This window comes from Anastrepha ludens, chromosome 5, assembly GCF_028408465.1.
Source record: "Anastrepha ludens isolate Willacy chromosome 5, idAnaLude1.1, whole genome shotgun sequence".
Lineage (NCBI taxonomy): Eukaryota > Metazoa > Arthropoda > Insecta > Diptera > Tephritidae > Anastrepha > Anastrepha ludens.
This window is the reverse complement of record NC_071501.1, coordinates 122,061,153-122,074,804: the sequence shown is the minus strand read 5'-3', so window position 1 is coordinate 122,074,804 and position 13,652 is coordinate 122,061,153. Positions and strand designations below refer to the sequence as shown.

Below are 13,652 nucleotides of genomic sequence, written 5' to 3'. Positions count from 1 at the left end.
ATGTAAACAAATACACACATACACACATAGCAATGCATACATATGCACATACGTACGATTAGACACCAGCGACGATAAGTAAATACCAAACTGCGAAGTGCTGAACATCAGCGCAGATTTTCACGAAGAGGCAATAGGCCGCTCCCCCTTCCGTGAAGTATTACCTAACGGTCGTCCCGCGGGAGGGAAACGGAGCTGGGGTGGGGTTTTTAGTGGGTGAGTCGAAAGACAAGTCTCACACTTTTCGGCTTTCAATGCTTTTTGCCACCTCCAAAAAAAAAAAAAAAAAAAAAAAAAAAAAAAAAAAAAAAAAAAAAAAAAGACACCAGCCGTGCAGAAGTAGGTTCACTGATTGGCACACACACCCGCTACTCAAAGCGCTATAGCCGATGGTTATCTTGGCGTGCGGCCAAACAGCTGCCGCACACATACACATACGGGCTTAATTTGTACGTTCCATCTGTGTGTGTTTGTTGCATATGACCGGTGGGCGGTTCTAGCGCTTAAAACTTTGTGCCGGCGCGTACACGTTCCAATGCGGGCAACACGTAAGACATTAAATTAAAAATGGAGTTCAGAGCGACAAAAGCTGCATAAGGTTTGAAAATGGAAATAAAATTAATTTGCTGTTGTTGGCACTTGATTAATTTTGAATGGTGATTTATGCGCCAAATTATTCGTTAAGGACAAATTTGTTAATAATTTCCAAGCGACAATTAGCCAAAGGCGACAGCGTTCCGTTGAATATTAATCATTCATAATGAAGTTGGTGTAAACTCTGTGGTTGTACAGTTATAACTTGTGGCAGCGAATTAAGCGCTTTTATAGCATTAAAAAGTTTGCCTAGAGTTTGATTTCAAACAATTTGTGTTATTTACAACTACGCTAATAAATTAACAAATTCTGCCATTTCATTGTTCAACTTTTTTGCTGCAGGCAAACTTACAATACAAATTTAAATCCAGACAGCAGAATGATGCAAATTTATAAAAGGTAGAAGAGTTTTTTTTGAATACAATAATCAAATTGAAATGCGAAATTAGCGAATTTAATTCTTTGATTTGCAGCAAAATATGAATTTTTCAACCCTTAGTTGCGAAATGAAAAGTTTACAAAAACAGCTTTTACTACAGAAAATTCTATTCAAAACGCTCACGAACCACATATTCTTATTTTTATTTAATTTTTTTGCATATTTTTTAATATTTAAAAAACAAAAAAGGCGTGTTTCGGACCACTCTGCGAAAAGTTGATTAAATGGCGGTATAAAAATCTAAACATAAACACAATTGATACTTAAATCGAAATAGTTACTCTGTATCGGTGCTGAATTAAATTTGTGCGATTTTTTACTTTTTATTTGCTGACTTATTAAATTCATTTTTTAAAAACGGTTAAAGTTTAGGAGCAAGCAACGGCAGCTTTGTACTTTACCACTAAGTAAGCAGTGAAATCAAAAAAATTAAAACGAAAACATTACACAAAATCAAGAAAAACATATTGGCATAGTCCAAAATGATAGAGCCTGAAAAAACCAACAAAACTCTCAAGGCGCCCGTTATGGTCCGCACCTCATGGGGAAATTTATATGCGGAGAGTGCGTTAAATACATGCAAAATATTGATATTGTCTTACGAGATGATCAGGAGAGCGTCAATAATATATATATATGCCTTGTAGAGACACTAAAAATAAACAAGGAGAAGCCACAGCTGATGCAATCGATGGAAGGGAAACAAAAACAAAAACCCCAATCTGCGGGAAAGAGAATGAAAAGCTATGCAAAGAGATCAAAACATTGGTAGGGGAAAAGGACAAAAACATATCCAAATACGGTAAAAATCAGCAGTAACACAAACAAAACACAGGATATACCAGAATAATAGTAAAAAACGTGTGCCTATTATATTAGAGCCGAAAACAAAACCAACAAGTGATAAAACAGAACAAAACTTAAATAATAAAATATAACCCTTAGGAGCTAAATATTGTTGACATAAAAGCACGAGCTATAATAACTAATAGTGTGAATAATAAAGAAAATAATAAAATTATATACATAAATGAAAAATAAGATTAATTTAATTAAAAATGAAATTAAATAAATTAAAAATAAAATTAAATAAAATTAAATTAAAAACAAAAGTCAACAAATTAAAAATAAAATAAATTAATACTAAACTCAAAAAAAAAATTAAATAAATAGATTTAAAATTAAATAAATAAAAAATTAAATATAGTTGAATAAAACCAAATAAATTAACAATAAAATTAAATAAATTCAAAATAAAATAAACAAATTAAATATATTAAGACTGAAATTATTGGGAGGTTGAATTAGTTTTAAAGGTGACACACAGATGGCGCTATTTATCACTTTATCGCGTTGGCAATACTGAATATATATTCATGATATTTATCAGTATCTGTCATTTCGCTGAAGTATAAACAACGCAGTGTTTTCGTGCTCCGAGTATGTCAACTTTCGTGCCGTCGAAACGCAATTTGCGGGAAACTTTGCTTTTCTGCTACAATTTGAAAAAAAATACAGCCCAAGCCCGTGAATTGCTGCAGGAGGCCTACCCAGACCATACTCCGTCGATTTCAACATGTGAGTACTGGTTTCGACGATTCAAAAGTGGTGATTTTCACACCGAAGACAAGGAGCGTCTTGGCCAGCCCAAAAAGTTCGAGGACGCGGAATTGGGGGAATTGGTAAACGAGGACTCGTGCCAAACCCAAGAAGAGCTTGCTGAATCATTGGGCGTTGATAAATCAACCGTTTGCAAGCGTATAAAAGCGATGGGAATGATCCAAAAGCAAGGACATTGGGTCCCGTACGAGTTGAAGCTGCCCGACGTCGAACGGCGATTTTTTACGTGCGAATTGCTGATCGAGCGACAAAATCGGAAGGGTTTTTTGCATCGGGTGGTGACTGGCGACGAAAAATGGATCCACTACGATAACCCAAAACGCAAAAAATCATGGGGTTTGCCCGGCCACGCATCAACGTCGACGGCCAAGCAGAATATTCACGGCAAGAAAATCATGCTCTGCATTTGGTGGGATCAGGTCGGCGTCGTATATTTTGAGCTGCTCCAACCGGGCGAAACAATCACGGGGGATCGTTACCGACTGCAATTGATGCGTTTAAGCCGGGCATTGAAAGAAAAACGGCCGGAAACGGTAAAAAGGCACGACAAGGTTATTTTGCAACATGACAATGCTCGGCCGCATGTTGCTCAACCTGTCAAAAAATACCTTGGAACGCTTGGCTGGGAAGTGTTACCCCACCCGCCGTATAGTCCAGACATAGCTCCCTCCGATTATCATTTGTTCCGGCATATGAGTCTCGATTTGGCGGACCAGCGGTTCTCCTCGTACGAGACTACCAAAATATGGGTTGAGTCATGGATAGCCAAGCAGCGGCCAGAATTTTGGACAAACGGCATCCGGAAATTGCCCGAAAGATGGGCGAAAGTTGTAGCTAGCGATGGCCAATACTTCAAATAAAATATTTTGTACCGTTTTTTCACAATAAAGCCCCAAATCTTCGAAAACAACCTTTAAAACTAATTCAACCTCCCAATAAATAAAAATAAAATTAAATAAATTAAAAATAAGTTAAATAAATTTAAAAAAATTAAATAAATAAATTAATATACAAACAAAATAAAATAAAATAAATTAAAAATTAAATAAAAAAATAAATTAAAAGTAAAATTAAATAAGTTAAAAATAAAATCAAATAAATTAAATTCAAAATTAAACCAAATAAATTAAAAATTAAATTAAATCAAAAACTAAGTAAAATGAAATAAAATAAAACTAAAACCAAAAAATTAAAAATAAAATTAAATAAAGTAGGACTAAAATTAAATAAAATAAAAAAAAAAAGTTAAATAAATCAAAAATTAAATAAAGTTTAATAAAACCAAATAAATTCAAAATAAAATTAACCAAATTCAAAATTAAATAAACAAATTAAATAAATTAAGACTTAAATTAAATAAAAATAAAATTATATAAATTCAAAATATGTTTAATAAATTATAAAAAAAACTAAATAAATAAATTACAAATAAAAAAATTAAAAATAAAATAAATTTAAAGTAAAATAAAATGAAAAAAGTAAATTCAAAATAAAATTAAATAAACTAAAAATAAAATTGAATAAATTAAGACTAAAATTAAATAAATTATAAATAAAATTAAATAAATTATATGTAAAATTAAATTAAATATAAATAAAATTAAATAAATTCAAATGAATAAATTAATTAAAAGTTAAACTAAATAATTTAAAAATATAATTAGAGGAAATCAAAATAAAATTAAAGCTATTAAGCAAAAAGATATAGGCGAGCAGTAGGAAATTAAGACCCCAGGATGGCAACAGGTATGATCTTCGAAAAAAGGTAATGAGGAGGAATGAAGGAAGGAAGAATGCGAAAAAAAATGAAAGATGCAGCAGATGCTTTGGAAAACTCCGCACAGGCGAATGCTGTTGCCACGACAATAGGTTCTACGTTACCGGAACCCCCCGGATTTATATTCGGGCAAGAGTTGTTACTCCAGCTGTATCTTCGCCCTACATGTATGGGGAATGTTTATGCTTATACAACAACATAAGATCCGACTCCTACATACATCCACGGCAACATTGTTCTTATGCCTCATTATAATACTGTTACCGCAAAGCCAACTTGGGTATGGATAAATAATATAAAAAGCAGTCGAGATTACTATATAAAAAATGGACTACAGCAAGGAACTGTAAATGCCCCCACCCTCTTTAACATATACATACTAGACCTACTGCATAAAATCGACAATATAATAGCCTTCGCAGATGATGTTGTTATTTACCACTCAGACAATACAATTGCCAACATAAACACACATCTCCAACTTAAATACAATACTGTAGAAGAATATACAACGGACTGGCACCTCAAATTAAACACCAATAAATGTGAAAATATGCTATTCCGTCCCCCTATCAAAAAATGCAACACTAACATAAAAAAAAACTGGAAAAATTTCAAAATTAAATCTGAGAGCACAAATGCCACAATTCAACAAACTGATAAAGTCAAATACCTCGGCATATACTTAGATAAGTTCTTGTACTACAATCACCACATTAACAACCAAATAAAGAAAACAACTAGAGCATATTATGTTTATAAGAAAATGTTCTCGACGAAATTTCTGCATAACAGGCTAAAATCAATTATGTACAATATTATTTGGTATAACTTGTTACCATCTTACATGGAAAGGATAAGAAAACTGGAAAGAAGGATTCTAAGATCATGCACTTACTTATATAGGACAGCAAAAAGCAACTACACCAAATATGTAACGAATGCAAAAGTATATAACACAGCCAAAGTACCCAGAATCGACTGTCATATAATAAATCTAATTAGGAGACACATAATGCGCTGTCTTTACAATAATAATAACACTCTAATAAGGGCACCTTACCATGAAAGCGATGAATATTTCCTGTCAACCATTAAAAATGGATTTACACCACCGGAAACATTCCTCTATCTTGATAAGAACGGTTTTATACAAAATAAGGACCATATACCGATAATTTATCACATTCATAGAAGAGCCAACGTTAAAGCAGTCACGACAAAGCCCTTAACAGAGAAAACCAACGTTTTGATACATACATCTCCCCCAGAGACAAAATAGACGCCCTTGATATTAATAAAAAATGCTGGTGGCTAAACAATACACAAACGTAAACACTATTTCATGCCGAATACCCGACATAACTTCCTTTTAAACCATTTTATCTTCTATTAAAAAAGCTAAGCATGCACTGTTTTTTACAGGTTTTTTTTCTCTGCAATATAATTATAAAATACTATAAAAGCTTCAAATTAAAGCAGACACATCTAAAATACCATCAATTAATAAAATGTTACTGTATATATCTATAAGAAGCTCATCATGTACTTGAGAACTCGTCTAGAGTCATTGTATAATCATATCATATACTTAAAACTATTGTTTATTTTAGTACAGAACATTATTAATACCAAATAAATAATCAACTTAAAAAAAAAAAAGCCAACTTGGACTAAACTCTTAGCGCCACAACAAATACACTTCTACTTTTGGCTTTTCCCCCAGTATGTTTGACCAGCGATTGCGTTCACCCCACACAAATTCTTTTCACTAGAAATCTGCATGCAAATAGCAATAAAACAAATCTCACAGGTTGTAACTTTGTTGATAGATGACAGTCACAACCACAGCCACAGTCGCAGCCGCAGCCACAGCCAACTAACTTATCAATTGTAACAATTCATTTTAATTATGACATTTCAATGTCAACCAGCTGTAGCCGCGAAATCGCCGACAGCAGTGATGCAGATAAAAAAGAGGAAAATAATTATAGTAACTGGAATATAAATCAAAAAAAGGAAAAAAAAAAGAATTAAAAAATGAAAAAAAGGCTTTGGCACCAAACAAACACAATTTTAATAATGAATATTTAATCTGTGTTTAACGAATATTCGTTTCGATGTTTTTCGCTTGCTCGACAATGTGCAGATTTTTCCGCGCACTCACACATACATAAATTAATTAATTCCACTCAATCGAAAAACACATGACAAACTTGTGGCCAATTGTCAAACTTGTCAACAGCATGTAAACACACCCATACATACGCATGCACATTACGAGTACCACACACGGACATTCGCATTCCCAACAAACGAGGCAAATGTCAATTGGAAAACAAGAAAGGTACTAAACTAAAATGTTGGCAAAATGTGTGCAAATTAGCACCAGGTCAGCGATAAAAAAAACAACAATTGCTTATTTTGGAAGAAAATTTTGAATGCGCGCACAATTTAGCTAAGCCCGATTTTCTTAGAATCCGCGCTATTAAATTGACTTGTGAGGTGTTGCAGCTTAGACATCACCACAGCACTTGTTCGCGCTCTTCGCCAACAAGTCGCAATCCAATTTCAAATCCAATTAAGCGCTGCGTATAAATCAAGAAATTCATTACTCGCAGTTAGCCGCGGTGGGGATGAAAATTGTCAGTGAATTGGGTGGCGTTCATGTTGCTGATGGCGATAGTAAAGGTGGCAAATGCAAGCGTAATTTGGTGACACTACCAAATGAAACCCAGCCCCAGTCACTTTACTGTGACGCGTACGCATGCGCGTGAGTTGCGAATGTGCGGCGATCAGTAGTGTTTTTAGTGTGCTGGTGTGTGTTTGTACGCGCACAGCGGCCGGGCGTAACACAGCAGTCGCAATTTTAATTACCACGCGTTACGGCTACTGGGCTTTAATTTACAACCTGGTTAGAATTACTCATTTCACAACGAATTAATCATAAATTTGCAAGTAACCGTAATTTATATTTATTACAGCTATGCAATTAATGCATGCGAATACAAGGTGGCCTCCTGCTGTTTCTCGGTGGCTACCGGAATTCGCCAATGATTCCACTTGTGCACGAGGCTTTTACATACAGACATACGTGTGTGTGTGTGTGTGTGTGTGTACTTTGTAATCAAAACACGTTGGCGTGCTGGGCAATGCGTAGATCGATTACAATTTAATGCAGTTGCAGATAAGGAAGCAAATAGGAAATTAGGCTTAGCATCGAAAGACTGTATCAGTCATAATGTGTTCCAGGAACCAGAAACTTATTTATAAATTTCAACTTCGTTGTATTTATTTCGCGTGAAATTTAACTTAATTTGTGCATGGAAATGGATTGGAGTTGGAGTTGAGGTAAGCAAAAATTGGGTAATGAAAAGTCACAATTTTTTCGTAAGTTATTCGTATACATTTTAAAAAATCTGCAACAAAAAAGGGTGCAACTGTTTACTAATAAGCGTAGCGACGCTTCGATCGATTTGCAAACGGATATACCTTCTGCTCAAATATGAACGAGACGTTATCAATAAAACGGTCCGCGTATGACATATGGCAAAAATAAATTTTTTGTTTTTTGATAGAACTGTTATAAGCTTACATGGCAAATTTCAGCGTAGTTTGTTTTCTGTGCTACTGTAAACAAGTCAAGCTCGAGTGTGTTCTTCGAATTCTCTTTTATGACTTCAATTGTCTCAAAATGTTTTCCACGGAGCGGCAACTTGAGCTTGGGAAACAGGAAAAAGTCGCATGGAGCCATATCAGGCGAATACGGTGCTTGCGGAACGATATTAACATTATTTTTGTTCAAATAATCGCGAACAAGACGTGATGTGTGAGCTGGTGCATTATCGTGATGCAAGAACCATGACTTGTTGTCCCACAATTCCTTCCTTTTAAGACGAATGTTCTCGCGGAAACGCTTTAAAACGTCTAAATAATATCCAGCGTTAACCGATCGGCCTTGCGGAAGGAACTCCGAGTGCACCACACCTTCGTAATCGAAAAAAAACAGTCAGCATAACCTTAATTTTGAGCGACTTTGGCGTGGTTTTTTGGGTTGATGTACAGCCCTCTTTGAACGATTTGTACCACTGGAAAACACGTGCACGCGATAGAGCAGAGTCCCCATAGGTTGTCTGCAACATTTTTAAGGCGTCTGAAGCCGAAATTTTGTTGGAATAACAGCCAAAGAATGGCCGGATAACATAAATTTATGATCAACTGTTTCAACATTATTATCAGATGACTGAACAATTTTTAACCAAATTAAAGCTATGTTAATGTTACGATTTTGTCCTGAGCAGGCATCACTGTAAGCAATGACATGCTTTTGAGTGGTAATGTCCCGTATGTGCTTTAAGATGCAGGACGCAACTTACTGTGATCCTCTTGAGGCGATTGTTTCATCCCATGCATACATTTCAGCATTTTTATTGTGGAAATTATGAATTGTATACATACGAGTACATGTTGCGCTTATAATAAGCTACCGGAACAAAAAGTTTTGGATAAGAAAGTGCTTTCTGTAGATCAAATATGAATCCACTCGGGGTCTCTTTTGCTTTTTGTATGTCATCTGTTAACCTTTTTCTAGCTTGTTCGGCACTGTTAAGATGTGAATCATGAATTTCCATAAGATGCAGCTTCTCGTCTTCATTACTGGATGCTTCAATTTTTATTTTTGGCGAATCAAACTTTTGGCACGTCTCTTTACGAGGAGTATGAAAATTTCAGTTGAACTCCGTATTGAATATTTTCCTGTAAGTCCACTCCACACGTGATGTATTATTTTCATCACATTTATTCACATACAGCTTATAGATTTTTCGAATATCTGAGTCAGCCCTTAAATACTTTCCATGTGAAGTGTGATATGATCTCGTGTAATTTCTCAGAATATGTTCTCGTACTACTTTAATTTTTTCTTCATCTGTTTTTCTAGATGAACCAGCCATTTTGCCACGACCATCCGTTCCAGGTGTTTTAGCATTTAAGACACGGCTTAATCTTCCGTTAGATATTTTGAAAGTATCCAAAAAAAAGTTTTGCAAACAGACATTTTCTCATATATCCTTCGTAATTTCTGGGTCGTCTTTGTTTTATTGATTGTTTTCGAACCAAACCATACAGAAACAAATTATGTTTTTCGAAACTTGATAATTTTCCAAAAAGAATCAAAATAAGCTTTCCTGTCTTCATATCCGATTCCATTTGTACATTTTTTGGAACAAAGTCAATCTTTATTTTCGAAAAGTTTACCACTCACATGCTCAGACTCTTTTTTCTTGATATTCCTCTCCACTGTTTCTCTTAATTTTTCTTATATTTTGTGCATAATTACGTTGATGCCGTGTCCTCTTTCTTGATTTCACGTTGCTTTCTTCCCTTTGTAAGGGTTCCGAATTCACTTTTAAAGTATGAACTGATTCATCTGAAGATGATATTAGTCTTATTCGTTTCCATTTCTTGGGAGAATTACTTATACAGGGTGGGCCAAATAAGACCTACTAATGTCACGCAGCAGGTCCATAGTTTGCCTAGCAGTATGCGCAGTTGCTCCATCTTGTTGAAACCACAAATTATGATACTGCTATTGGCCCCAAAAAGTTTTCAATCAATGTTCTGTAAGAAGCTCCTGAAATCGATTCCGGCGTTTCATCCTCATTTTCGAAGAAATATGGACCGATAACTCTAGTGGCCATAACACCGCACCAAACAGTACATTGAGATGGGTGCAACTGATGGTGTGTTGCCCTAGGATTTTCAGAGCCCCACAATCTACAGTTTTGCTTGTTGACATAACCATTTAAATGGAAATGCGTTTCATCCGACATATGCCGATATTTACGCTGCGTTAAAACAATTGATCGTTGACAAGAATAGAAAAATTCGATAATTTTAACGCGTTGTGTTGTACTTACTGTAGGGTTCTATAATAAATTTGCAACAATTCAATTATAACCTACAAAAAGAGAAAAATAAATATGTCAAAAAATTAAAAGTTGTTTGTGCTTAACATTAGTAGGTCTTATTTGGCCCACCTTGTACTTCTTCGCCGCATAATATCTACAATTAACTATAAATATTACGTTTTTACGTTAAAAGGATTACTTGGTCATACCTGAACCGTTATCTGAAGACATGACAAAATTACCAATTATTTTGCCAAACTTTGTGAACAGACCTATAACACTATCAAAAAAAAAAAAAACAATCAATAACCGTATTTTGTTTACCAACCAAAAAATAAACACATTTTATCGAGTTAATTTTCATGGCTTACTGTGAATCTCTTCAGATTATGTTATTTTATTCGGATTTGATATGAAATAGCTCATGAACTGGATTTTAAAAATTTTTGACTTATACCACTTTCAAAATTAAGGCCTCATATTATAATAAAGTTAAACACTCTTTGTTGGGTGCTGAGCGGTGTTGATTTTGAATAAAATACAATTTTTTAGGAAATTATTGTCATTTCTCTTTATTATGATAATATTGGTATGGCTCCATTACGTATGGAACTAAATATCGGGCAAATGGCCGCCGCGGCCTCGGCGGCACACCTCCATCCGATGGTCCAAATTTTCGATGACGCTGAGGCATAATTGAGGTTCTATGCCGTTAATGTGCCGAATTATCTCACCCTTTAGCTCTTGAATTGTTGCTGGCTTATCGACGTACACCTTTTCTTTCAAGTAACCCCAAAAAAAGAAGTCTAACGGTGTCGTTTAGGTGTGGTTCACACTCAACATCGGCCCTTGGAATTTAACCACCCTTTATATATTTTATAACGGGTGTTTTTTTAGTGGTCGTTGTTCTCAACTTGTTAACCTTTGTCCTTCGCCTACGTGGAAAATTTTACGAAAAGATCTTGGCTTGGGTGCCTATAAAATACACCTCGTGCAAGAATTGAAGCCAAATGACCATCGCTTGCGTCGTCTTTTGGTCGCTGTTTGGGCTCATTTAGATTTATTATTCAGGTTTAATGGAAAAATAGTCACAAAATTGGACTGATCGAATGGACCATGTAACTCGTTGCCGCGGTGGACATGTGCCGGCTATCATATTAAAAAAATTAATGCCATGAAATTATCTACCAGATTATAATAAAAAACAAATCACTCCGACAATCTGTTTTGTATTATCATTTTAAATACTCAAGCTCTTAAAAAACGCCCTATATTATAAAAAAAAAATTTCAGAAAAATTTATGACAAGATCCAAAATGCATGGATAATTTGACATAGAATCGCTCTATTAAAAGGTAACAGCACTAAAAATGATATAAGTAAATAATAATAGGACTATGAATAAGTTCGTGCGGTTTTTTCGAAATTTGAAACTTTATTGACGTAAAATGGTTACAAATTTAATATTCAAAATATTGTCCATCGCTTACTACTACTTTTTCCCATCTTTCTGGCAATTCACGGATTCCCTTTGTGAAAAATTCGGTCGGTTTTGCCGCAATCCACGAATCGATCCATTTTTTGACTTCATCGTAATTACGGAAGTGCTGGTCAGCCAGGCCATGTTGCATCGATCGGAAGAGATAGTAATCGGATGGCGCAAGGTCTGGACTATACGGCGGGTGGGGTAGGACATCCCATTTGAGCGTTTCTAAGTATGTTTTGACCACTTGTGCAACATGTGGCCGAGCATTGTCATGTTGCAAAATAACTTTGTCGTGTCTATCGGCGTATTGCGGCCGTTTTTCTCGCAGTGCTCGGCTCAAACGCATCAATTGTCGTCGGTAGACATCCCCCGTAATCGTTTCATTCGGTTTCAGTAGCTCATAATACACAACACCCAGCTGGTCCCACCAGATACACAGCATAACCTTCAGGCCATGAATATTCTGCGCCGACGTCGATGTTGAAGCATGGCCAGGGTATCCATACGTTGCCCGACGTTTTGGATTGTCGTAATGGACCCACTTTTCATCGCCAGTCACAATTCGATGCAAAAAACCCTTTCTTTTGTGCCGTTGAAGCAGTTGTTCGCATGCCATAAAACGGCGTTCAACGTCTCTTGGCTTCAATTCATACGGCACCCAATGGCCTACCTTTCGGATCATTCCCATGGCTTTTAAACGTTTGGAAATGGTTGATTGATCAACTCCCAAAGTTTTTGCAACCTCTTCTTGCGTTTGAGCCGGATCTTGATCGAGCAATTCCTCCAATTCGGTATCCATGAACTTTGGCGGCGCACCCTCGCGTTCTTCGTCTTCCAAGCCAAAATCACCACTTTTAAAGCGTGCAAACCACTTCTGGCACGTTCGCTCAGATAGAGCATGCTCACCATAAACTTCCACCAAGATACGATGACTTTCGGCTGCTTTTTTCTTCATATTAAAATAATGAAGAAGAATTCCCCGCAAAAACACATTATTTGGCACGAAATTCGACATTTTCAAGTGTGGTAAAAATATTGTTGTTTACGCTTCAAATAAAAAACTTATACTGACGTTTGTGCCTTACGACAGTAGCTCTCCAATGAATGTTTGGAAATGTGGATCGATGGAATAATAATCAAGTTACGCCATCTGTTGTAAAACCGCACGAACTTATAAATAGACCTATTAATTGATAAGTTTTGTGCGTTTTATTTAGAAAACCTTCAAAATTCTACAAAAATTACTATAGAACATAACTGCAATTTCGAAAATGTTATAAAAAATTGCGCATTATGGCAACGCTGTCAGAAAACTTAAGATTTCGTATTATAAGACATTTGTCACAACATCCTCACACGTTGTTGTTGTTGTTGTTGTATCAGTTAATAATTATAACATCTTCACACGTCGAAAATGTTGGCTATGCAATTTATTCTAGTCCTATCTCCGAAAATAAAAATAATTCCTTTGATGCCAAATCAGAGTTAAAACGCAGATATTAGATAACTCAATATTTTGATGAAGTAGGCGGGTGCTTGCATTATTTGGGCGAATAATGGTTTTTCTAACAAGCAATTCCCCCTCTTACAACAGTAAAGGTATCATAACCCAGTTCTTTCTACGAAAAGAAAAATGACTTTGCTCCCTTCGTTCGTTCATTCTTATTTCAAGGAAATTGAAACCAAAAATCGCTTTCCAAATCTGTACTGCCTGATCCAAATTCTCGCCTCAATCCAAATTATCATTGGAAAACAACTCATTATTTATAAAACCACAATTGCACCGATTTGCATGCCTGGTATATGCCTTATGCTGATATTCACCGC

At 35.4% G+C, this 13,652-nt stretch overlaps 1 protein-coding gene across 4 annotated transcripts in view; it reads right to left on the bottom strand.

The window, feature by feature from the left end:
* The window catches only part of LOC128864518 (protein mothers against dpp), a 47,775-nt gene that overhangs the window by 4,677 nt on the left and 29,446 nt on the right, over positions 1 to 13,652 (bottom strand). Inside the window, exon 1 of one of the 4 annotated variants that reach the window (XM_054104217.1) lies at positions 1,354 to 1,462. The exons of 2 other annotated variants lie outside the window; for them this stretch is intronic. In XM_054104217.1, coding sequence (XP_053960192.1) covers positions 1,354 to 1,381 — 28 coding nt within the window. In that variant the 5' untranslated portion in view covers positions 1,382 to 1,462. Of the gene's footprint in view, positions 1 to 1,314; positions 1,463 to 13,652 lie in introns of those variants that run through there. One more of the 4 variants, XM_054104215.1, reaches the window with a different exon arrangement.